The sequence below is a fragment of the Chinchilla lanigera genome, unplaced genomic scaffold, assembly GCF_000276665.1.
Source record: "Chinchilla lanigera isolate Chin_1 unplaced genomic scaffold, ChiLan1.0 scaffold00015, whole genome shotgun sequence".
In the NCBI taxonomy this organism is placed as follows: Eukaryota; Metazoa; Chordata; class Mammalia; order Rodentia; family Chinchillidae; genus Chinchilla; species Chinchilla lanigera.
Genome location: NW_004955416.1, coordinates 9,118,594 through 9,144,771, shown reverse-complemented (window position 1 = coordinate 9,144,771; position 26,178 = coordinate 9,118,594). Strand labels below are relative to the sequence as shown.

Genomic DNA, 26,178 nt, shown 5'->3' with positions numbered 1-26,178 from the left:
TTTTTTTTTTTTTTTACAGTACTAGGGATTGAACCAGGGCTTAGTGCATCTAGAAAGCTCTGTGCCACTGAGCCACACCCCCTCAGCCATTTTTATTTTATTTGGAGACAGGATTCCACTAAGTTGCCCAGCCTGGCCTTGAACTTGGCAATCCTCTTACCTCTGTCTACCAGGTACCAGGAGCTGGGATTAGAAGGCATGCAACTACCACTCCCAGCTTTATTTTGTTGCATTTTTTGTAGTCCTGGAGATTGAACCCAGGGAGTACTAATCTACATTCCCAGCCCTTTTTTTTTTTTTTGGTATCAGGAATCAAACTCAGGGCCTTATGCTTGCCAGGCAGGCCCTGCACTGCTGAGCTACATCCCTGGCCCACCCAGCTCTTTTATTTCCTTCTCAGACAGGGTCTTGCTAAGTTGTTCAAACAGAGCTTTAATTTGTGATCCTCCACTTCAGCCTGGGATTATAGGCGTGTACTACCATGCCTAGCCATGTCTGTCTGTCTGTCTGTCTGTCTGTGTGTCTATCTGTTGACTGTCTTTATAATTCTATCTTTTGTCTTTTAGTTGCCCAGCCTGGCCCTGAAAAAAAAAGTCTTTTTCTTCACTCATACCAGTTTTGCTTTTCTGGCATTCCTGTCACACAAATGGCTTAGCCCTCTCAGGATTTCTTTCTAAAACACAAGTTGCTGGAAGTGATTAGCCCTGTGAAAAAGTGTGCCTGTTAAAACAAGGCAGTAGGTAGGCATGGCGGTACATTCCTGCAGTTCCCGCACTCTGGGAGGCTGAAATCAGAACCAAGCCTAGGCAATTCCGCAAAACCCTGTCTTACAACAGTAAAGAAAGTTGGGGATGTAGCTCAGTGCGAAGAGCCCAGTTCCCCAACTCCCAATCCCCAGGACTAGAAAACAACAAAAACAAAAACAAAAAATTAATAGAATGACATAAACAGTAATGTGATGGATTTTAGACCCATTTCAAATTTTAACTCTGTTCCTTTCAACTAGACACCATGTGGCCAGGCATGATGGTGCACGCCTATAATCCTAGCACTCAGGAGGCAGAGGCAGGAGGATCACTGTGAGTTTGAGGCCAGGCTGGGCTACATAATGAGAACCTGTCTCAAAAAGAAAAAGCTAGACACTCTACAGGGAATATTATTAGATGATTTGAAATACACTTGAAGCTTGAGATTGCAGGGTCTGTGTAGTTCAGGCTGGCTTTGAGCTCACTTTGTAGCCCAGGGTGGCCTCGAACTTGCAACGATCCTCCTGCCTCAGCCTCCTGAGTGCTGGGATTACAGGCAAGTGCCACTAGGCCCAGCTGAGATTGTCTTTTGACAAAGTTACCATCTTGAGATTTTTCTCATAGATGGTTTAGCTTCTTGTTGTAAATATTTTCATGCTAAAATTAAAAATAGAAAACAGCCAGATATGATGAGGATTGCAAGTTCAAGGCCATTCAGGGATACATACATGTTCAAAGTCAGCCTGAACTACCTAATGACACCCTGTGTCAAAAAACAAAAACAAAGTAGAAACTATACCAAGATGAACTCAGTATATGTTAATGACTATCAGTTCTTTCATCTATGGAATGCTTTGCCTAAGTCCCATGGACTTTTATTACCTGTAGGATACTGGGGGGCATTTGATCTTAGATTCTGTATTTTTTTTAAAGTACATTCTTTTAACTAATATTTGAGTTATATGTGAGACTCCTGTTATCTTGTTAAGACATGATAGCAATAGTGAAGGACAGCTTGTGACTATCTTAGAATTCACTTTTTTGCTCTCTTGGATAAGCCTTAATATTATTAAAATTTCTTTATTTCTTCAGGATGGATCTTCTCCTGAACTCCCAAGTCTTGAGAGAAAAAATAAAAGAAGGAAAATTAAGGGAAAGAAAGGTATGATACAGAATATTCTAGCAGAAAGTTGTTGTTCTTGTAGCACAGCTTGTGGTCATGAAAACACCAATCATCCATTTATTATTTAGTGGACAATATTGTCTTGCTAAAGAGTAGAGCAAAGTTTCATTTCCTCCTACACCCAGTAATAGCTAGAAAGGACATGTGACCTGGAAGCTAAGGCTGCATATCTTAGTATGAACCTTGAAAGTCTCATTGGACCTTCCCCTTGGAATGAAAAGAAACAGTTGATTTATTAAAAACATTATCTGTCTTGGTCATTGATAGCCATTTCCTTTTTTGGTTTTTGGCATCTTGGTTGCTTTGCTAATACAGATTAAGGAGAGACATTATGTTATCATTACTTCCCTACTGATGGGTTTCAGTGACTCTTGCTTTCCTTGAAGGAAGTAATGGGTGAGTTTTGGGTGAGTAGATAGGATAGATAAGGGAGAGTTCATGGAGAACTCTAGTTTCTGGCTGAGGCAACCAGGTAAATGATGATACCATTTATATAGCCAGAAAACTCCGTGATGGGAGCAGATGGAGGGTGGAGCAAGATTGAGTTCCTTTTGGATCCTTTCACCAAGTGGACCTTTGAGATACTCACTAGGGTATTACAGTTAACAGTTGTATATGTGGATCTGGTGTTTAGGGAAGAGGTCTTGGCATACTGAGTTAGTAACAAACATAACGATGATAAATACACATAATAGAGCATTTTAAATTAGTGAAATGTGGCATATCATGATATTGTGAAATACAGTTTTGGTTGTCTTCTATTTTTTAAATTTTATTTTAAAGAGAAAAAAACCCCAGAATTTCAAAACAAGATAATAGGAGAGTAACAATGGCTAGTACATTGCATATTTTTAATCTTTAAATTAGTTACTGAGAGTACAAGATTTAGGCATTTAATTGTCCAAACAATGTTAGCACAAACCTTTTCGATGAACAAGAAAAAATAGTAGTATAACTATCTTAACTATCTCATATTCATATATATATATTATATATATATATTTTGCATTTCCCTTCCTTTCTTCTTTTCCCCATCCCAGTTTCTCTTTCCTTTTGAACAGTTTTTTCCCATTTCACAATATCTGTTGTACATTTTGGATCTTATTTACTCTTTCAGCCTCTCACACTAGGGAGACAATACAATGTTTACACATGTGAGTCTGATGTATTTCACTTATGAGTGTGGTCTCAAGTTACGTCCATTTACCTATAAGCGTCTCCCATTTACCCTTCTTTATAGCTGAGTAGTACTCCATTGCATAAAAAATTGGTCTTCATTCTGTTTACTGGCATACAACTTTAAAATCCTCAGAAGCTCCAAAGTGAGTCTTTTTATATGTTAATGAACTGACTCTGACTTCCCAGCTGACTGACCCTCCTAGCTTCAAGATAAAGTTGGTTATCTGAAAAACTAACACAGAATTTAAGGGTTAGGACTCTCAGTCTCACCCTTTAACTTCCAGAGATGGGAGGAGTTGAAGGTTAAATGAATCACTGGTGTCCAAAGATTTAATCATTCCTGTCTATATAATGAAGTCTCCATAAAAACTCCAAAAGACAGGGTTTGAAGCTCATCAGCTCGCTGAGCACGTGGAGGTTCCTGGAGCACGGCATCTCTGGAGGGCATGGACACTCCACGTTGCTTTCCATATACCTTGCGCTATGCATCTCTTCATCTGTGTCCTTTATAATAAACTAGTAAATATAAACGTTTTCTTATGTCATCCATGCTAGCAGATTAACCAAACTTGAGGAGTGGTTGTGAGAACCTTAATTTACACCCATCAGAAGCACAAATAAAACAATTTGGGGTTTGCAGCTGTCCTGAAATATGAGGTTAATCTTGTGGTCTGAGTCCTAAACTTGTGGGATCTGATGCTATCTTCAGGTAAATAGTGTTGGAGTGATTTGGAGGGCATACAGCTGGTGTCCACTGCAGAACTGATTGCTTTCTTGACACATCTTGCTTTATACATCTGGTGTCATAAGCATCTGTGTTGTAAGTGTGTGGTAGGAGAAACGGACCGTTTGGGTTTCTGCTGACACAATATCGAAGTTGTATTTTCTTTAGGAAGCCTTTTCCAGTAAAGAAAATGAAGCTACCAGAAGAAAACACAGAGGAAATACATCAGAACACAGGAATAGGCAAGGATTTTTTGGATAAGACCCCCAAAGCAAGCCAGGCATGGTGGTGCATGCCTGTAATCCCAGCACTTGGAAAGCTGATGTGGAAGGATCGAGTTTGAGGCCAGCCTGGGTTACATAGTGAGTTCAAGGCCAGCCTGAACTATATAGTGAGACCCTATTAAAAAAAAAAAAAAGACCTCCAAAGCAAGATTGATAAATGGGACTACATCAAACTAAAAAGCCTCTGTATATGTATCAAAGACACAATCAGAGAAAAAGACAATCTAACACATGGTGAAAACATCTACAAACTATATATGTGACAAATGTTTCATGTTCAGAATATGTAAGGAACTAAAAAATAATTAGTTAAAAAAAAACAAGTAATCTGACTAAAGGAAATTATTTAAAGTTAGCTGACAGACTAGAGGAATATGGCTTGGAAGGAGAGTGCAAGTAGTCTAGATCTGGGACCAGTCTGAGCAAGTCTTGAGTGAAGTGGATGGTAGGTAATGGAAGTGTGGGAGGTGAAACTTAGAAGAGCTGATGTGCCTAGACAGAGAGTTCCCTTGGAGAGGTAAAGGTGGGAGCTGGGGGTTGGGTCAGACAGCACATCTTTGGTTTCTAGCTTTGATATCAGTTTTATTTATACATGTATGTATGTATTTATTTGTGTGTGTGTGTATGTATGTATTTTTTATTTATTTATGACAAGGTCTTGCTGTGTAGCCCAGGCTGGCCTCAAACTCAAAATCCTCCTGCCTCTGCTGATGTCATTAGTCCTGACCATATGTTTTGTGAGATTTATTGAGTTTCCAGTGACACTGAGAAAATAAAGACTAATCCTAAGTCATTTATGAACTTCAGTCTTCGGAGTAGTCCTATGATTGTAGGGAAATCTCTAGCATTAAGCTTGGACTTATGATCTTTCAGCAGAACGATCTCAGGTTGACCAGCTGCTGAATATCTCCTTAAGAGAGGAAGAACTAAGCAAATCCCTGCAGTGCATGGATAACAACCTTCTGCAAGCCCGGGCAGCCCTGCAGACTGCATACATTGAAGTTCAGAGGCTACTTGTGCTCAAGCAGCAGGTAACAGGATATGAATGGTTTAATGACAACAGATCATCTCAGGGTTGGATTTCAGTATGCTTAACCACGTACTTTGTTTTTAGATAACTATGGAGATGAGTGCACTGAGGACCCATAGGATACAGATTCTGCAGGGATTGCAAGGTATCCAGAGTGTGTCTGATGAACTTGAACCCCAACCCTGAACTTACTGCTTTTGGTTGTCTATAGAGAAGGAAAAGGAGTCATGAAGGGATCATGTAATTCTTCTCATGTCTTTGTTTCATCCTTCTGTAAAAACCCTGTAGCCTACACAACCCAGAACTACACAACTGTTGTTCTATTTAGGTTTGGGTTAGGAATCCAAAGGCCTGTGTACAAATCTTGGCTCTTTTTTAGTATAACTAATGGTAACTTTGTGTCACTTACTTAAAATTTTGAAAAATTGAAATGTTGATGCCAGTTCTAGCTGTACCCTTGGTAATCATTCTGTTTTGAATTATGAAGATGTACACTAATATATTTATTAATTTAAAATTCTTATCTAGTCTTTAAAATGCAAATTGGCTCAGAAAAAAACTGACTTCACAGGTAGCATTTTTGCATTTGTGTGTATTTATCTCCCATTCTAGAAACGTATGAACCTTCTGAGCACCCAGACCAGGCTGCCTATAACCTCACCCGAGAACAGAAGAACAACAGGTCTCAGTCATCTGCTGATCCCACACTGCTGCCTGCTCCACTTTTCCCAGCTTTTCTGGAGCCATCTCCTTCCCATGTGTGCCCATCACCTACTGGAGCCCCTTTCCACGTAGCCACATCTGCTGCATTCCAAGCCCATGGCAGTATCCCTGCTCCAGACTCCTCAGTTCAGGTTAAACAAGAGCCCATGTCTCCCGAACAGCCCGAGAATGTGAATACCATGTCAGAAGGTTCTGCTTGCAGTGTGCCCAAGGAGTTATTGCAAGCTAATAGTAAGTAAGCTTTCTTCTGGGTTAAAGTCATCTCTAGTAAATTAGGACAATTGCATATCAGTCTGTAAAGCCATACTTGCTAATTAAAACTAAAGTCATTACCATTAATTTTTCATTGAAAGGCCCTTCACATGGGAGGGTTTTTGTTCTTGTTGTTGTTTTAAGACAGGGTCTTGCTATGTAGCTTGGACTGGCCTTGAACTCACTGTAGAGCCCGCCTGCCTTGAACTCATGGTGATCCTTCCACTTCATCCTCCCAAGTACTGGGATTACAAATGTGCGCCACCATGCCTAGCTGGGAGGGTTATTTTAAAATATTTCAGAACGTAACTTAAATGTCAGAGACTTTTCCCCAAGTTTTTCTAAGGTTATTGAGTTGATTTTGCATTAACACCTAAAAGGCTACCTTTATTAAAGAGGGTGTAGACTTATAGGGCCTTTGTGATAAATAGGCTAAAGTTGTTCAGGCAGTTTTCTTTTCTTTTCTTTTTTTTTTTTGGTACTGGGAATCGAACTCAGGACCTTGTGCATGCCAGGCAGGCGCTTGTGCTGCTGAGCTATATCCCTGGCCCAGGCAGTTTTCTAGTTAAGATACATGCCCAAATTTCTCAGCACTTAACTGTCTTTTATCTCAAATACAAGCCAGGACTGATACAAGCCTGGGAGGTAGGTAGCCATGATAAAGAAGGGCACAGAGTTCTGGGGTTTGAAGTCATTTAACAAGAACTTGGGTAGTTTTGGGCAGTAGAGTGGTTTTTTTAAAAAACTTTTTACTCCTCATAAAATAACACCTGATTAGCATTTGAGAGTAACTTCTTAGATATTTAAAATACTATTAGAAGTTTTTGTAATCATATGGTGTCATATTAGCTGGGCAGCCTCTCTGGGAGGCTGAGGCAGGAGGGTTGCCTGGACAATTTAGTGGCTTAATGAGACCCTATCTCAAAATAAAAAAGTAAAACAAGGACTAGAATTATAGCTCAGTATAAAGGCCTTGGGTTCAATTCTCAGTATGTACACATACATATGCGCGCGTGTGTGCACACACACACACACACACACACACATACACACACAGTGCTATAATGAAAGTTAAGTTAAAAAAGCAAACTGGCTTTATATGATTTCTTGAGGGGAAACAAAAAATCTGAAAAATTAGTTTAGTTTTTTTTTTTGGTTTTTTTGATACAGGGTCTCACCATGCAGTTTAAGCTGACCCTGAACTCACTATGTAGCCCAGGCTGGCCTTGGAAACTCATGGCAATCCTCCTGTCTCAGCCTCCCGAGTGCTGGGATTGTAGGTATGTGCCACCACGCCTGGCTAATTAGTTTAGTTTTTGCTACCAGTACTCTGTTGATGCAGTGCTAATTAACATATTAATATCAAATATCCTTTTTTTTTCCCTTTGTGGTATTGGTTATCAATCCCAGGGGTGCTCTGCCACTGAACTACATCCCTACCCCTTTTTACAATTTTATTCTGAGACAGAGTCTCATTAAATAGCTCAAGCTGGGCTTGAATTTTCGATCCTCTTGCCTCAGCTTCTCAGTGTGCTAGTATTACAGGTGTGGACCAACATTGAAGGAGCTTTTGTAGGGACTAATAAATATCTGTATTGAGATTAATACAGGAAAAGGAATGTAAGTTATGGGAAACTGAAAAGTGAGTTAACAGCTAGCTGTGACAGTCATAGTTTTGTGAGCATATTATTGAGACATTATTTGGTAATTTGCAGTTCATGGCTATGATAGCAAACATACTCAAAAAAGGTGAATAAGCTGTGCAGGGTGGTACATACCTGTAATCCTAGCCCTCTAGGAAGCTGAGGCAGAAGGACTACAGGTTTGAGCCCATCCTGGCCAACTTAGTGACTTGGCAAGACCCTGTCTCAAAAAAAAAACATAAAAAAAGGCTGGGGGCCAGGCAGGGTGGTGCACACCTATAATCCCAGCACTTGAGAGGCTGAGGCAGGAGAATCTTGGTGAGTTTCAGGCGAGCCTGGCCTATATAGGGGCTCCTATTTTAAAGAAACAAAAAAGGAATCGGGGTGTAACTTGATGTGAATCCCCTGGGTTCAATGCCTAGTACTGAAGAAAGAAAGAAAAAAAAAAGATGCAATGGTTTGTTTTGTTTTCAATTCAGGAGAAATCGGTGACAGTCATCTAATTAATTCAGGCCTTATGGCAACAGAAAGTTGCCAGGAGCCTAACCAAGATCTGAAGTTTTCTGTGGAGCAAGGAAATAGCAGAAGCAGAGAAAACTCTCCCTTTTCCCAATCAACTGATCTTCCTGGCATAAATAAAGAAGGGGAAGAACCAGCCCAAGGCAACAGTGGGTCTGAGGCCTGTAGCAGTTCTTTTCTAAGATTATCTTTTGCTTCAGAAACCCCTGTGGAGAAGGAACCTCCCTCTCCCACTGAGGAACCTGAGCAACAGGCAGAATCTACTCTGACATCCCTTGAAACCAGAGGAAACAAAAAAAAGAAGAAACTTCGGAAGAAAAAAACACTACGGGCAGCCCATGTTCCTGAGAATAGTGACACTGAGCAGGATGTATTTACTGCTAAACCTGTAAGGAAAGTAAAGATGGGCAAGTTACCTAAAGGTGGGAAAGTGACCACCTCTACCTGGGAAGACAGCAGAACGAGTCGGGAACAGGAGAGTGTCCGAGATGAGCCGGAAAGCGACTCCTCTCTGGAAGTCCTAGAAGTTCCTCATCCTCAGTTAGAAGTAGTAGCCATTGATTCTTCTGAATCTGGGGAAGAAAAACCAGATAGCCCCTCCAAAAAAGATATTTGGGGCACTGCAGAGCAAAACCCAGCAGAAACTTCCCGTTCTGGTTGTGATGAAGTCACCTCCACCAGTGAGATTGTCACTCACAACAAGGACGGTGTCCTTGTAAGGTAAGGTGTTGTTGTATTGGGCCAATCAGAACAACTTTTATCAGGCTTTTTTTAAAAAAATAAATTTTTGTCATAAATCAATTTTTCTACTTCTTCTTTTGTCTGTGTTGTAAATATTCACTGGTTTTGTTTCTCTTTATAGAAAATTATTTCAGATATATCATTACTGCTTTGCCCATTGTTTAGAAAAATCCTTTGAATTAGAAAGTTTTTAGTTTTGCTCCGTGTACTGTTCTCATAGACTTTTGCTATTACTTTGTAGTGTGGCAGAAACTCAGACTGTGATCAGCTCCCTAAAAGGCTCAAAGAACTCCTCAGGTATTTGTTGCTTTGTTTTGTTTAAATTAACCACAGACAAAAAAGCTTTGTAAATTTAGAGCCTGCATTTTAGTACTGAATATGTTTACAGAATAGGAGAGTGGGGAGGGGCTGCACGGAGAACATTGCCCAGCGCAGCACTAGATCTTCACTCCTGACATCTTCGAGTTTCTGCTGCCAGTCTCCTGTCTGGCTCCTTTGTCTTGTTTTTCTTCTCAGTGCTAGCATTTCATTGGCTCCAGGAGTTTTTGCTTTGAGAAAAAACTGCTTGATGAATAATGCCTTACTCAGAGAAAAGCTGTTTGGAATTATGGGAGATAGTGTGGAGCGAGATTAGCTACCTTCCAAGTATCACTCAGAAGCTCATGCTAGAAAGACCTTTTTCCTAAGTGAAAGGTCTTCTCTGCCTTTCCTTATTGTAGAATCTTCATAGCGAAGTTCTTTAATAAAGGCTGTGATATTCTGCTAGTAAAATTAGGCTTTAAGGAGAATTTTTCTTTTTAAATTTAATTCAGGGATCACTATGTGGTATAAAGGTTTTGAGTATCTTTTCAGGGGACATGGCTCTGATACTTCTTCTTTTCTAGAAATATCTTCAGAGCCAGGCGATGATGATGAGCCCACAGAAGGAAGCTTTGAAGGGCACCAAGCTGCAGTGAATGCAATTCAAATATTTGGAAATTTACTATATACCTGTTCAGGAGATAAAACTGTCCGAGTATATAATCTGGTGGTAAGTACATGTAATATTTTCAGTGTTTTTGGTTGCAGGTTTTAGAAAATCTTACTTGCCAGGCATGTGGCACACACTTGTAATCCCAGCACTGGGGAGGCTGAGGTAGGAGGATCCCTGCAAATTTGAGGCCAGACTGAACTATGTGGCGAGACCTTGTCTCAAAAAAGCCAAAAAAAAAAAAAGGAAAGAAAAGAAAATTCACTCATACTCTCTTAAATGATAAAGGAATTTCCAGGGGCCTTAGGGTGATTTTAGAAGCAGTAGATCTAGCACATCAGCAGGTGTGTAATTTCTTTCTCTCAACTCTGCCTTCTCTGATAGCATCTTTTCCCAAAAGGTAGTTCCCTGTCAGGTACTTCTGAGGTTTGTTCTTCCTCTTACCAGAAAAAGTCCTGTGCTTTTCTTCTTGAATAGTCACCTGAGACAGATGGAACGGAATTACACCAATAGGTTTTGGGCTAATGAGGTCCCAACTACGTACCAGAGGAATGAATGCTGGGGAAGTATGAGAGGGAACATTTTCACCCTCACCCTTGATAAATTACAGAATCCAAGTTCTTAAGGAGATGCATACTTTTCCACTGCCTCATACTTCCCATGACCTGATATTCATTTCTCAAAAGAATGAACTTTTTAGGGGCCAGGGAGATAGCTCAGTGGTATAAGTGCCTGCCTAGCAAGCGCAAGGTCCTGGGTTCAATTCCCCCGTACCAAAAAAGAATGAACTTTTAAGTTTTGAATGTAATACTTTGGTTGTGAACAATGATAGCCAGGAAACTTTAGTATCATTATTTTCTGAAAGGCACTGTGAAAGTAAGTACATTACTGAAGTCAGTGAACACTACAGAGCAGGAAGATGTGTTCGCTGTAGGCAAGTAACGGTATTCCTTCAGTCTAGTGATAAGATAAATGTCCAGATCACTGAAGAAGCAATGACACAGGGAAGTGTAAGTATAAGATCCAGGGCACTGGGTCTAACTTTAAATTGCAGGAGATGTGTATGAGTATGTGCGTGGCTGTATGAGTATGTATGTGCATGTACATTCTGAGTAGATCTTGGTATGGACACAGAGGTAACGTTTAAGATATTCCCTTAAGCAACCGCACCTGGACCACAAGGGCCTGTGACAGCATCTGACAGTTTTTAATATTGTGGAACATTCTTTTAAACTAAAGATCAAATATACAACTTTTCTGGGTAATTAGCTACACTTTAGATTTGTAAGATCCTTGGTCTGTATGTTAGAGAACCTTGCCCAAGGCATTAAAATTCTGAGTTAGGCAGGGTGGCACATACTTCTAATCCCAGAACTCTGGGAAGTTGAGGCAGGAGGATGGCAAGTTTAAGCCCAGCCTGGACAACTTAGTGAGACCCTGTATGTCAAAATAAAAAAAAAGAGAAAAGGGCTGGGGGTTGTAGTTTAATATAGAAAGCTCTGGGTTCAAGCCCTAGTATAGCTGGAAAAAAAGTCTGGCCTGTGTTACAGTGAATCATTATTTTTTAGTACAGATCAGCTGACATAGAGGTACCTCAGAACATGGAACTATTCACTGATCAGTGAACAGATATTTCTTTGACACTTTCTGTGTACCAGACACTATTGTAGGCATTGAAAACACAGCAGTGAAGTAAAAGTTTTGCATTATTTTGTTGAGTTGAAGAAATGCCTTATCTAATCCTTCCACATCTTTCAAGTAATAATCTGATCTGTGTTTGACTTTAGAGTCGGAAATGTATTGGTGTCTTTGAGGGCCATTCTTCCAAAGTGAACTGCCTCCTGGTTACTCAGACCTCTGAGAAGACTGCTGCACTCTACACGGGTGCCAGTGATCACACCATTCGCTGCTACAGTATTAAGGTAAGTGGGCCCAGAGAAATCAGAAGAGAAGGGTGGAGAATGGAGAATGGGATACTCCATTCTATCAACTTGCGTCTCTTGTTTTGCTTCTAAACCTGTTTTTGCACATTGATAAACCTTAGGTCTGTTACCTTAAACAGAAACCACATTTTCTGTCTCTCTCCACCAGTGTGTATTTATTTTCTACTATTAATAGTATACTTCCCTTGGTTTTTCCGCATTAATTTTTATTTTTACATCATATGTTCACTTGCCAAAATTAACCCTAAATAGAATAAAAAACAAACTGTTGAAGTTTGTTTAAATCTGCAGAATTGGGCTGGGGATTTAGCTCAGCGGCAAAGCGCCTGCCTGGCAAGCGCAAAGTCGTGAGTTCCGTTCCCGGTACCGGAGAAAAACCAAAAAAAAAAAAAAAAAAAAAAAAAAAATCAGAATTACAGGTGAATATCTCCTGTTGAGAGTTTTTGAAACCTAAATACATTGAAAGAAATGAGAGAAAATTGCATTAACAATTAAATACAATAAATGCAGGAGTAGCTCAGTGATAGACCATTGGCCAAGACAACTATATCTGGGGATATAACACAGCAAGAAGACCCTGGTTTCATTCCCTAGTACAGGAAAAAACAAAAAAAGCTTCCTGGGTAACTGTGGTCCAGTTGAAGAACCATAGTTGAGGGAGGTATTTGGGAGCTAATAAAGTAAAGAAGTGATTGGAGGAAAGCACTTTCGATTAATGTATGTATCAAACATACACCTGTAATCCCCATTTTCCTTTAAAAGTTTTTTTTTAACTTATATAAAACTATCATTAAAAAACTACATCATATATTTTCTTTCACCCAAGACAATTCATTTTTTCAAATACTGCCTTATCTCTGATCTTCGTCCCCTTAAGACAGTAAGATAGTGCCTTTGAAAAGTGTCTGTATTCATAATTAGAAACATAGGTATCATTATTAGAATTTTTTTTCGTTTTTAGCCAGAGCCAGGAGTCTCTGGCCTCCTGTTTTAAAGCAGGAAGAGATCTAAGATCTCTACAAAAAAGTATGCCAGGTTTTTTTTCCTTATTAGAGTCATTTTAAACTGCTTTCAGGAGAATTCTTGTCTTTTTTTCCCCTCCTTTGGTACCGGAAATCAAATTTAGGACCTTCTGCTTGCCAGGCAGGTGCTTGTGCCGTTGAGCTATATCCCCCAGAGGAGAATTCTTCTCATATTTCACTTGCCACTACTATCTGCTCACTAGGTGTTGTTTCCTTTTGTTAGACCCGAATATGCTTAGAGGAGTTAAAGCTGGAAGACCGGGTTCTCTGTCTCCATAGTCGATGGCGAATCCTGTATGTAGGACTAGCAAATGGCACTGTGGTCACCTTCAACACAAAGGTCAGTGGTCAGGGCAGAGAAGACTGAACTCCCTTTCTACTTGGAAATGAGGAGGGGTAGGGGCAGTCAGGCATTTGTATGTGCTTGTGTGAGGAAATAACAGAACTGTTCCTGAGAAATTTTACCTTCTGATATAAACGAAACAACGTCCTCCATCCTGTCTGCTTAGACTCACATGTGCCAGACCAATGTAAATTTGGGATCAAATAACACATCACAGGTTAAATCAGCCTGTCTTATTTTAAGAATGACACTATTGCTGGATGTGGTGGCGCACGCCTGTAATCCCAGCATTCTGGAGGCTGAGGCAGGAGGATCACTGTGAGTTCCAGGCATCCTGGGCTACAAAGTGAGTTCAAGGTCAGCCTGAACTGCATAGTGAGATCCTGTCTCAAAAAGATGTTGGGAAAAAAAATGACATCATGAAAAAAGAAGCTGAATTCCTTCATAACACATTGGTATGGTTGGGAACTGATGTACAGTTAATGAGATGGCTTGTTCTGTAAGGTAAGTCAGATTTGCTTTGAGGCCCATGTGACCCTTCCTAACCAAAGGTAATTCATTTGTTTCAGTAAAACTTTATTGAACATCTGTTATGTGCTAGGCCCCAGGGTAAGTTAGGAAGTTCTTGATGCCTTATGTTTTGCTAAGATAGTTTGACTTCCTCTTGACATGTTAACCAGAGGGAGCATATATGTGTTGTGTCTATTTGTATTTTAGAAACAATTGCTATAGAGTTGACGAAATTGGGAAAGATTAGTGTTAGTGGAAGCTGGGAGATCATTTAAGAAGCTTTGTAATGGAAGCTGACATGAAAGGTTACACTAAGGATAAAGGGAAGGAAGTAGATGAAAGATGTAATCTCAGGAGAAATGGATAATAGCCAACATATCCTCTGGTCATCTTCTAATAGTATGTTAGAATGTTTTCTGTTACAGTGTCACGTATATATTGCATGTAGCTAGAACTACTGTAAGAGATGCAATAAAATTATCTGCCTTTATAAAAAAGTGCAGTTTGAAGACTACCACAGCTGGGTGTAATGGTGCAAGCCTATAATCTCAGCACTTGGGAGGCAGAGGCAGGAGAATTGCTGAGTTAAAGGCCAGCCTGGACTGTGTAGCAAGATCCTGTTTCAAAAAAACCAAAAAAAATTATAAAGGATAAAAACTTGCTAATTACTTAATTCTCTTCTCTTTTATAAGATTATTATCAAAGGTAGAGAGAAATTACAAGCGAGATATTTGAGGAAAGACAATCACAAAATTTTAGTTAATTTACTTTTTGAGGTGGGGTCTCACTTTGTAGTTCAGACTAGCCTTGAACTCACTATGTAGCCTACACTGGCCTCAAACTCAAAATGATCCTACTGCCTCAGCCTTCTGAGTGCTGGGATTATAGGTGTGTGCTACCACATGAGGCCTAAATATTTTAAATGGAAGAGTTTTGGTTAACGAACTGAAAAAGATGACAGTTGTTTGTTTGTTTGAGATAGCATCTCATTACATGGTTCAGGCTGGCCTTGAACTTACCATGTAGCCCAGGCTGGTCTCAAACGTGGAGCTGTCCTGCCTCAGCCTCCTGAGTTCTGGAATTGTAGCCATGCACTACCATGGCCAGTTTAGAGGCAATTATAAGCATCTTTTTATAGACATGAATTTTGAAGATTGGGGCTAGGTTCTATCTTTTATTATCGTAAAGGGAAGGGGAAAAGAGCATAAAAAGAAAACTGTTCATTAGGATCAGGATAGTATGTAGGTTGAAGTACAAAATAGTTTATTATGAGCCAGGGTTGGTGGCACATGCCTATAATTCCAGCTATTCTAGAGACTGAGGCAGGAGGATTATAAATTTGAGACCCACCTAGGCAAATTAAATGAGACCCTGTCTCAAAATAGAAAAATAAAAAGGCTGGGGATGGTGCTTATTACTCCCTGGGTTCAATCCAGGGAATACTAAAAATTTATTGTTTATGAATTTGCCCTTTTTAGATCAGGGTAGAAAGGAGGTCATGATCATAGCAAGAGCATTGGAGCGGAAGCAGCAAGGGTTGGGAAGTTAAGAATTTGGAATGGGTATGAGAAAATTCCAGTCTTATCCAAAAAATTTTTTTTTCTGAAACCTCATCAAAAATTTTAATGGAGCTGGGTGTGGTGGCACATGTCTGTAGTCCTAACACTCTGGAGGCAGAGGCAAGAGGATCATTGTGAGTTCAAGGCCAGCCTGAGCTACACAGTGAGAGGACCAGTGATGGAGCTGAGAGTTTCTTATAATTTTAGTTAGTTGGTTTTGAGCTTTTCTAGCCCCATTGCTTTTGCTTTATATAATGATGGCTTATTTTTCAGAACAACAAACAACTCGAGATTTTTGAATGCCACGGGCCGAGGGCCGTCAGCTGTCTTGCCACAGCTCAAGAAGGTTCCCGAAAGCTGCTGGTTGTGGGATCTTATGACTGTACCATTAGTGTGCGGGATGCTCGGAACGGACTGCTCCTCAGAACCCTGGAGAGCCATACCAAGACCATTCTGTGCATGAAGGCAAGTATAGTGTAGCAACAGGAGGGGTCTGTGCTAGTGGAAGGGTGTTGAGTGGTATTTCCCATTACTCAGCTCACAGACGTCTTGAAAAGATTATTAATGCCTGGGTCACCAAGTAGCATGCTGCTCTTTAATATATTAGCCGAGAAACAGTTAAGAGTATGTTTTATTGTAGAAGGTCAATACAACTCTGATGCCTTTCTGATAATTCTGGGAAGGTAACATCATGAATCCATCAGCTTGCCTAGTGGTGGGGTGTAAGTATCAGTAGAGAAAATTGGACTGGGAAACATTATTTTATACATAGTTCATGCCCACCTTGAAATAGTATGAAAATTAGAATCTGCTAGTTTGTATTACAAGTTACAGCAAACTGAGACCTTGTGTAGAATCTAATGAACTCAATTGTTTCATTGAAGGTGGTGAATGACCTTGTGTTCAGTGGCTCCAGTGATCAGTCCGTCCATGCTCACAATATTCATGTAAGCTGTGTTGCTGTAGTGCAAGGAAATCTCTGATAAGATATTGGTTCACACTTAAAAGCTTCTCAGACTTCTTGCAATTTAAATTAAGCCTTTTATCCAGTTAAAGGATTAATGCTGATCCCTGTGCATATGCTCTTGGATTAAACAACCTGAAAATTCTCACCTCATCAAAAAAAATTTTTTTCTGAAACCTCATCAAAAACTTTAATGGGGCTGGGCATGGTGGCACATATCTGTAATCCTAGCACTTGGGAGGCTGAGGCAGGAGAATCATTGTGAGTTCAAGGTTGGCTTGGGCTACATAGTGAGTTCAAAGCCAGCCTGAACGACATAGACCCTGTCCCTGTCTCAGAACCCCCTGCCAATTGTTTTAAAAATGGGGAACAGACTCAAAGCTCATGCAGGATTTTGTTTGAATGCCTCATTTAAATTGAGATAAATTGAGCAGCTGAGGCTCTCAGAAAGTGGACATGATATGGAGTTTAAAATAGAACAAATAAAAACAGCTGAGATTCTATACTTAGATCATAAAGGCAGCTCTCTGAAACTCAGTTCCTGGTCTGTAATCCAGAGCATAATCCCACCTAAGGAACTCGTCAAGGTCAGGGTCTATGGAATAGTAAAAGCAAAAGTACGGGTTGACCATCCCTCATCTGAATTCTTGGGAACCAGAAGTATTTCAGATTTTAGACTTTTGTAGATTTGGGGATATTTGCATATACATGAGTTAGCTTGGGGGTGGGATCCAACTCTAAACACAAAATTTATTTGTTTCATTTACACATAGCCCAAAAATAATTTTATATTTTTAATGTGCCTGTGTTTTGACTGGTCTGTCAAAAGAAGTCAGATGTGGAATTTTCCATTTGTAGTACAAGTCTCCTCTCAAAATGTTTTGGATTTTAGAGCATTTTGAGTTTCATATTTTTGTTTGTTTGTTTTTGTTTTTCTTCTGTTACCAGGAATTGAACTCACGACGTTGCACTGGTGAGGCAGGCTCTGTACCGCTGAGCTAAATCCCCAGCCCCGAGTTTCATATTTTTGGATTAGGGTTGCTCTGCCTGTACTTCAGGAGCTATAAAATACAAAGAGTTGTGGCCCTTACTTTTTGGTAACATTAGACTCTTTCTGTGAGGATGTATTTCCTGTACATTGGATAGGTAACAGATGCTTGGGAGCTCTTTAGTTATTTTTGCAGGTAGCCTCAGAATTATGCCTCTTGGAATCATAGAATTATAGAAACCTCAGAAATAGAAAGAAAAATAGGAAGGAATCTTGCGTAAAGTCTAGTGATTCTTAACTCTTTTTCTGATGTAGACTGGTGAGCTTGTGCGGATCTATAAAGGTCACAATCATGCAGTGACTGTGGTGAATATCCTAGGAAAAGTGATGGTGACTGCTTGCCTGGATAAATTTGTTCGTGTCTATGAATTGCAGGTAGGATTTAGATCCAGTGTTTTTTCTAAATGATTTGGGGAGATTGTTTGTCTGGGATTGGTGTTGGGCTTTGGTATGACAAGGCAGGGTTGGAGCACAAGAATACATTTTCACAAGCACACTAGATAGCTACAGAATGGGCCTGAGGGCCACCCTTTAGAGACACTGTGCTAAAGTGCATGGGATCAAACTCATGGATGTCAGACTCCGCTAAACGGTTTCTGGAGAGCAACCTGGCCTCTTAAAATAGTGCAGTTCTCCTGTGTGCATTTTCATGTTTGAGACTGATCCTAAAGAAACCAGTTCCTCTATTTCTAATTACCACCTCCCCTCTTAAGTGGGATTTAAGAATGACTGATGCCTGGTACAGTAGCGCACATCTATAATCTCAGCAGAGGAGGAGGCTGAGGCCAACAGATTGCAAATTCAAGGCTATTCTTGGGCAACTTAGACACTATCTCAAAGAAGGGCTGGGGATATAACTCAGGGGTAGAACATTTGCCTAGCATGTGCCAGTCATTGGGTTTAATCCCCAGTATGGTGGGTGGGTGGGGAGGTTGGGACAATGACAACTATCGTTAAATTGTATCTCTGTTAGAATATCGCTAGTACTTCATGTTAGTGCCTGAGGTGCAGTTTTAAACCTCCCAGAGGCCTGAAGGGATTGCTTTTTAAGCACAAGGTTTAAGTAACCTTAAGTTATTTTTCTATTTTTTTTCTTTTGCCTAAGTCTCATGATCGACTGCAAGTTTATGGAGGACACAAAGACATGATTATGTGTATGACCATCCATAAAAGCATGGTGAGCATTATTTGCCATATGAGACGTTTGCCTTTGAATATATTAACTTGGAAATCTACATACTGATGTTACTACTTGTGACCTCTCAAAGTGACTTCTGTTTCTGATACATACCTCAGTATTGAATGCCTTTTTACTCAGCATAATTGTGAGGAGTAACTCAGGGACATTGTTGAATATTTCATTTCTATTAATAGTGAAAATAATTACAGTGAATAATGTAATGCCATCATTACATAGAAGATACGTATAAAATGCTTCAAAAAATTGTGTGGTACTGTTTCCAGAGGCCTTATGCTCTGAATAGAACATTGGACTCAGGAGATTTGACCAGCCTGGCAGAGTTATAGCAGACCTAAAAGTAGATCCTGCTAAGTCTTGGTTGATTTTATTTTTAAATTATGAGGTGGAATCAGGATGGATGTTTTTAAACTTGGTGTAGTAGAAGCTTTTCTTGCAGTGAAATTCAGATGCCTGATGCACAACACCAGTTAGAAGCCAGAGCTCCCTAGTTAAACAGTAGGTACTCCCCTGGGTGGGCCGATGTTGCTCAAGACACAGTTCTAAGAAGACTATAAGAGGCACAGCTTCCAAGTGTCCAGATGCTGAGATTTATAAACTACTTCCCCGTTCTAATACTGTGCGGCTGGTTTTGCTTTAGGTTAGTGTTTCCTTTAACTCTTGGTTTGAGGGTGTTGTGTAGTTGTTTCTTTGTGTGCATTTTGGTCTGATATTATAACTTCTTTCTCCAGATCTACACTGGCTGTTATGATGGCAGTATTCGGGCTGTGAGGCTAAATCTGATGCAGAATTACCGCTGTTGGGTAAGCAGTGAAACTGTTCACCAGATTTAGTATATGTGCTGCCAAATTGAGCGCTCTTGTCACCAGATATAGGAAATGCTCAGGCTACTTCATAGATACTCAGCAGCAGCGTAACATTTTTGTATTTGAGCATCTAACTATAAGCCTTTCACTGTAGGTTAAAGAAGTTTTTATACTTGAAATGTCTATCAAGGGGCTGGGGATTTAGCTCAGCAGCACAGCGCCTGCCAGGCAAGTGCAAGGTCGTGAGTTCGGTTCCTGGTACCGGAAAAAAAACAAACAAATGTCTATCATAAGATTAGACATGAGGTCTACTTAAATATTGTCTTCTTGGGTTGTGTCCTAGGTGGTTTTTGTTTTGTTCTGCTTGTTACAAAAAAATGCATGCTTAAAAATAATCAGCCATCGGCGAAATACTTGAAAATAAAAAAGAGTTGCTTATTTTTATAAAACTTGTCCTTCCAGCCACACGCAGTTTTCAGGGATTGCAAGTGTTTTGTGGACTGTTTATGTCTTCATTGGTTTCTGAGGAATAAGCAAGTAAAAGTTTTATAGTCTCTAATTTACAAACCTAGCAGGTTTACACACTTGTAATCCCAGCACTTGGGGAGGCTGAGATGAGGACTGCAAGCTCAGCCTTAGCAACTTATAGACTATCTCAACATAAAAAGTAAAAAAAGGACTAGGACATAGCTCAGTGCGAAAGCCCTGGGTTCAATCACTAGTACTGCAGAAAGTAAAACAGTAAGAGCTGGGGCCAACCCTGTGTTCAATCCACAATACTGGGGGAAAAGAGTTACAAGCTTTGGTCCATTGAACTGAGTGGTGTGATTTCTGTGGTTTCTGTTTTGGGGCAGAACCTGATGATTAACCCTTAAAACTTCACTATTCTTTACAAGTCTTAATTTAAAAAAAAAAAAAAAAAAAATCAACTTAACAACAGTAGTGACCAAAGAAAAGTTCGTAGCACTGAATTTCTTTTCCCCAGTCCTAATCTCCTTTTCAGCATTGATGGAGTGAACTTGACACTTGTTTTAATTTGGTTTTAGATGTCTCCACAGCCTAATTATTTTCAGCTTTTTTCTATATTATTGTCTTTGCTTTTTAGTATTATCAGGGAAGGCAAACAAAATCTAGCACAAGATCTCTAGAGCACTGGAGTGTTTACCTTTTGATTTCAAAGGAAGCAGATGCAATGGTCTGACAGAGGAGAAACTCAAATTTGCATTATTTTTAGAAATAAAACCAAAACAAAGCAACAAAAAGAAGAAATAAACAAGTTAGAATCACAAGATTTATTATAAACAAGCCTGTAAGGAAGAAACCAAGACGAAGCATGCTTATGTTCTCTGACTACTATGTGAAATTGAGTCATATTTAAAAGTAAAAATTTTACATTAAAATTTAGAAAAGGGTTATAACAAGATTCAAGTGATAAAGATTGTGAGAGAAGTCAGGTTTGCCAGGCAAACATAATTTCTACAACAAATATTTCCACAAATGTCATTTTATTTATCAGATTTTTTTGGGGGGTACTGGGAATCGAACTCAGGACCTTGCACTTGCCAGGCAGGCCTTTATGCCACTGAGCTATATCCCTGGGCTCAATATTTTTGTCTTCAAGTTTATAAGTAAATAGTTCTCAGAGTTGTTAAATATGCCCTTTTAGTATTATAGGAAAGCTGTTTGTCTTTTATAATGTATGGACTAAGATAGACATTCAAATTTTATCATAGCAAGATAACAAATGTAGTTTAAACTGAATATGGTAGTTCATCTATAAATATCTATTACCCTTTTCGTTATTTAACAAGTATAATGGCTACCTAAGTGCTTTGCCTTCTCAAAACACTAGCATGTCAAGTGGCTTTAGTCTTTTAAAGGTTCCCCATTATATTGATATTTAATTTGGTTGCCTCTGGTTTTGTTATATATTGTAGCCAAGAATGAATGAAAGAATAAGGGGCTTACTTTTTGCTTTACAGTATTTATGGGATAAAAGCAAGGAATATTCTGATCGCATGTTTACTGTTCTCTTTTTGAGCTTTGTTTTTTACTGAACTCTTCATCTGCTCCCCTCATTCTCTTTCTTTACAGTGGCATGGTTGCTCTCTGATATTTGGTGTTGTAGATCATTTAAAGCAACATTTGCTGACTGACCACACTAATCCAAACTTTCAGACTCTGAAGTGTCGCTGGAAGAACTGTGATGCTTTTTTCACAGCTAGGAAAGGATCCAAGCAGGTACATCAGTGGAGCTCATGGTTCCCCTGGGCTTTGGTGGCCTCCCCAGAACAGAGGCCAGCGGATCATTTTTGCTTTATGAGAGTGTTCAGGATTAAAATAAACAAGGCCCAGAGATTTTTTGTTTTACTATTCAGTGACTTGGGGGATTTTTCAGTGAGGAAGAGCCTAGGGAAAGTACTTTCAGATGTTTCAAATCTTGTAGCTGATTCCAGTGTTTGGCGCTAAGAACTCATCTTAAAGAGCACAGTTTCATGTAAATTAGTGGAGTGCTGGCTTCTAACTGCATTTATGTGCAGATACTAAGTAGAATAGACCCATCTGGCTTTTAATGGCTTTGATTTCCTCCTGTCTTACTACCAGCTGTCTCATGGCCCTTCTTCCTTTTCCCTAGGATGCTGCAGAACACATTGAACGACATGCTGAAGATGAGAGCAAAATTCATGCATGAAGTTTTTTACCTCCCATGTTGGGAAGTCATTAGCTGAACTGTTTTCCTATCAGCCCCTCACATAGGCCACTGTCTTCCTTCCGCCAGGAAGTAGGGAAGGAGAAAGTAGCTACCTGCCAGGCTGACCACTAGCATATGTCTGGGGAGCTCTATGGGATGGTAGGCTACACTTCAAGATTTTGCTGGAGTGTTTAAAACAGCCAGTTTCCGACAGCCTTTAAAGAACCATATGGTATGACATAGGGAGATTTATGTTACCAGCGTTCTCCAGATGTTCACTAAAGATCCAGATCTCAATTGGTTGCCCAGGTTGACCCCTAGTCATATGTGTATTTTACTGATACCAGTTTTTTTTTTTTAGTTTATGTTCTCAATGATGGTTTAAACCTATAGTCAGGTTTTTAAGTACAAGTTTGTTCAAACTGCTAAATTTTCAAGATCAGTTTTAATTTCTCTAGTTGGAATAACTAGGTATTTAAATTGGAAGCAAATAGTTTCCTTTCTTAACAATTATGTACAGTGTGTTTCACTGTTCATCCACTTTGCTGAAGGCCAGAGAAGGCTTTAAATGCTAAAGGAGGGGCCGAAGACATAGCTCAGTGGCACAGCGGCTGCCTGGCAAGCATAAGGTCCTGAGCTCCATTCCCAGTAACCACCCCCACAAAAAAACCTAAAGGACACACAGACTTTTGCTAAGCAGCTAGAGTGGCTGCTCCACTCACTGTATATTTTAGGAATTTAGAAAACAAGTCCCACAGTGGTGATTCGTTACCGACAGCATTTCCTGGTGAACGTCTGTGTTCAATGTGAGGCAATGTACAGCCCATCACTTGCCTTTCAGTCTTGCTGCTAGACCTGGGTGCTCGTGCTGCAGTGTTGTCAGGCTGTTTGCACTGAGATGTACCTTCATGTTCCTCTCCAGGCTCTGGAAAACCTCGTGTGGGTCTGAACCTTTTGGTTTGCTCCATTGTCCGCCCCGTCTCCCTATGTCTAGTTGTGCCTGGACCAAGGCAGCCATCAAGGATTGCTCCAGACTCACAGGTGCTCTCTGCCCGTCTGCAGCACCCAGGATGGGAAAATTAGAATAAAGTGTCTGGGTATGGTTTTTAGGGTCTCCAGTAGGCTTCCTGGAGACTCATTTCTGAAGCCAGTGTCTTTGCCTTCACTTCCCCAGTAGCTGGAAGAGGAAAGTGGAGTATGGTAGAGGGAAAGCCTCTGCCTGTCCATTGCAAATACCCAAGCCAACAAAACCTGAGTAGGACTGCTTTGTTTTTAGAATTCTCTGGACTCTTATTTGTAAAGCTATACAAGTATCTTTCTAACCTTTTTGTTTCTGGAATCCCAAAGCTCAGATTTCTTCATATAAGGAAGAAGAACCCATGCCACATTCTGAGCTTCTGGATGTGACACCTAATGTTTTGTCAGATTGCATCTGGGCTATTCCACCCTACCAGTGCGCACACACATCTGCGTGTCTTCCTTTAGGCTCTAGGACAGCGACTTCACCTAGGGTTCCTAGATAGGCTGCAGGAGGTTCTGCGAGCCCCAGAAGTATATACTGTACAAGATGATGTGTGTGTGTGTTTTTTTTTCCAGAAAAGGCTCCAGTGGTTCTGACTGGAGCCAGAACTAATTTAAGAGCTACTACCAGATAATGGCTGGCCTCACAACCTATTAATTCTGTCCTTTTGAGTGTCCTCTTTTGTTAACCACACTGTTTAGATTTGCATGAGCTGAAGGGAGAACAGAGCTCTTGTAGATAAAGTAATTGTGCAGTTTCTGTGTGTAAGGTTAACAGTCTTTCCCCACCTCTCACCCCTGTATCCTGCAAGGGTGGCCACAGAAGCCACGTTATTCTGTGGGTTTGGGAATAATGATTGCCCAGGAAAGTCCATTTGGATTCATTGCTAACCGTGGCATTTTTCTTTGGGCTGCAGTGACACATTTCCATGTGAATAGGGTGGTGTGTTCTCAGAGCCTGAACCAGGAACAGCATGGTGCCTTTGTACAGGAGGAAGGGGAACGTGAGGTGTCAGACAGTCATGGGAACTTCTGAGGGCGTTACAGGCTGATGGAGTTAGTAAGAACTGAATTGTGATTGGATTCCACTTGGTAGAATTGTGTGCATGTATCTGCCTGTTTGCATGTGTGAAAGTCCCTGTCTGTGTGTATATACTTGTGGGCACCTATATTTGATATCTTTCCTCATCTCACAAAGTTGTCTTTGAAGCAGTGGCAGTAATATATTCTTTCCAAGGACATGTAGAATTCTTCTTAATACCAGATTAATGAGTTATTCTTAATAAACCATGTTAGCCCTCTGTTGAGAAATAAAGGAACCATAAGTGTCTTGGCTGCTGTGGTTGTGCTGCTATCCCTAGTGGCGCAACTTTGACTGCCTTCTAGTCTCACGGCACCGTTACAGTCATGGCCTCTCTTTCCCCTCACAGAGGAGCTATGGCTCAGGCACCTGTGCTGACACTGGCGGGTAGCAGCCTCACGAACGAAGGAGACTGTTCGGTGACTGACGAAAGCTGGCACATTGGAGGCCATTTTTTAGAATTTTTTGGTTTACGCCTGTTTCAGTATCTCAAAACCAAGAGAACCATAGAATAAATCCTCTTGTGTGTATATGCTAGTGTTTTTAATGGTCCTTTGTTCTGTTAAAGCATTAGTTACTTCAAGTTTTATGCAAAAGTTTTTAATTAGGTTCAAAATATATTTTGGCATACTTCTACTCAGTTATAAGACAAATACAATGCAAAAGAAGAGCAGAGAATTTTCTTACCCTGTTGTTACTTGAGTTTGAGAAGAAGTTGTTTCTTACTGCTCCTCCTCTTGTGAGGAGAAGTTTTCTCCCTCAGAAGAGTTAGTGATTGAATGTTTAGCTAGTGGCTTACATATCATTTAAAGGCGCAACTGTTGCTTTTTAAGTATTTGCCTAACAAAGGTTTTGTTCTGTCAAGTTTTTCAGGTAGATTATACAGTGGACAACTAGTGATGAGGTATGTGGCTGATTTGGTGAGAGTAGGTGTACACTTAGAAGAATGATTGGTATTTTAGGGAATGGAATTGATTGGAGGTCGAAGTGTATTGTGATGTGGGATTTGAATAGCACATATTCTCTGGTTTGCTCTAATAAGTGCAGTTTCCATATGCTGACTTACAAATTCTGTTCTTGTCACCTAAAGGAGAGCTCCTAGGATTATTATGAAAGGCATACCTGCCACATTTATAAGATGGTGGCTTCATCCTTGTACTACATCATTAGGATCCTTGGTGTTTAAGAGTAGTAGTCAGGGGCTGGGGATATAGCTCAGTGGCGCAATGCCTGCCTGGCAAGTATGAGGTCCTGAGTTCAATTCCCAGTACCAAAAAAAAAAAAAAAAGTTGTAGTCAGATAAGGAAAAGCTATTCTGGAGGAGATTAGGGCTATACTGAGTTCCACATGCAAGTGAGTTGCAGTCCTCATATAAACCAAACCCACTACTTATCAGACAGTAACCTCTACCTTTCCCTCCATCCTCAAATATGCAGTCTTGCCAGATCTTTCCCAGATTTGCTCTAAATTCAAGTTAGTAGCCTGCATAATTGGAGCCGGGGGAGGGTGGGGTCAAGAAGGAAAAACTGTTGAAAATCTTTCTTCTGTTAAAGAAAAATGTATGCCCTAAGCTGCTACAATACCCTTGATTTCTGATTTTTTTTAAACATTGACTATGGTTTAGAAGAAGAACAAGGTTAGATGACACTTGACTGCAAAAAATGTTTATAAGCAAATAGCCTAGCCTTCTTACATTTTGGTATAAAGTTGTGAACTTCATAACTTTGTAAAGCAAGATATAAAGCAAATACAAGGGGAAAATAAAGTACTTTACTAATGACTTTTTACTTGTATAATCTTGTCTGCATGTTCACAGTCAGCCCATTTTTTTCCATGTTGGCATAGAGAATGTGAAGGGACCTGGGTGGGAAACACAAGATGCTTATAGATGGACTGCAGGCCGTGGTCCAGATAAGCTCGACAACAGGTCAGTCAGCAGACAAGCTGTGACGGAGAAACGGCATCACTGCTCCATTACCCCAGCTCGCTCCCCCTAGT

The 26,178-nt window shown here is 40.2% G+C and overlaps 2 protein-coding genes across 4 annotated transcripts in view; one reads left to right on the top strand and one right to left on the bottom strand.

Moving 5' to 3' along the window:
* Znf106 (zinc finger protein 106) overlaps window positions 1–25,960 on the top strand; it is a 64,772-nt gene extending 38,812 nt beyond the window's left edge. Inside the window, exons 8-23 of one of the 3 annotated variants that reach the window (XM_005381333.2) lie at window positions 1,839–1,908; window positions 4,993–5,147; window positions 5,231–5,291; window positions 5,759–6,100; window positions 8,244–9,003; window positions 9,266–9,321; window positions 9,909–10,054; window positions 11,782–11,916; window positions 13,183–13,299; window positions 15,645–15,836; window positions 16,256–16,318; window positions 17,639–17,758; window positions 18,489–18,560; window positions 19,313–19,384; window positions 21,482–21,628; window positions 22,023–25,960. In XM_005381333.2, the coding sequence (XP_005381390.1) occupies window positions 1,839–1,908; window positions 4,993–5,147; window positions 5,231–5,291; window positions 5,759–6,100; window positions 8,244–9,003; window positions 9,266–9,321; window positions 9,909–10,054; window positions 11,782–11,916; window positions 13,183–13,299; window positions 15,645–15,836; window positions 16,256–16,318; window positions 17,639–17,758; window positions 18,489–18,560; window positions 19,313–19,384; window positions 21,482–21,628; window positions 22,023–22,079 (2,565 nt within the window). In that variant the 3' untranslated portion in view covers window positions 22,080–25,960. Of the gene's footprint in view, window positions 1–1,838; window positions 1,909–4,989; window positions 5,148–5,230; window positions 5,292–5,758; window positions 6,101–8,243; window positions 9,004–9,265; window positions 9,322–9,908; window positions 10,055–11,781; window positions 11,917–13,182; window positions 13,300–15,644; window positions 15,837–16,255; window positions 16,319–17,638; window positions 17,759–18,488; window positions 18,561–19,312; window positions 19,385–21,481; window positions 21,629–22,022 lie in introns of all 3 variants that reach the window. The other 2 variants (XM_013512461.1, XM_013512460.1) reach the window with 2 other exon arrangements.
* Window positions 23,673–26,178, bottom strand: part of Capn3 (calpain 3) — a 50,621-nt gene continuing 48,115 nt past the window's right edge. The window contains exon 24 of the mRNA XM_013512462.1: window positions 23,673–26,124. Coding sequence (XP_013367916.1) covers window positions 26,113–26,124 — 12 coding nt within the window. The 3' untranslated portion in view covers window positions 23,673–26,112. The remainder of the gene's footprint in view (window positions 26,125–26,178) is intronic.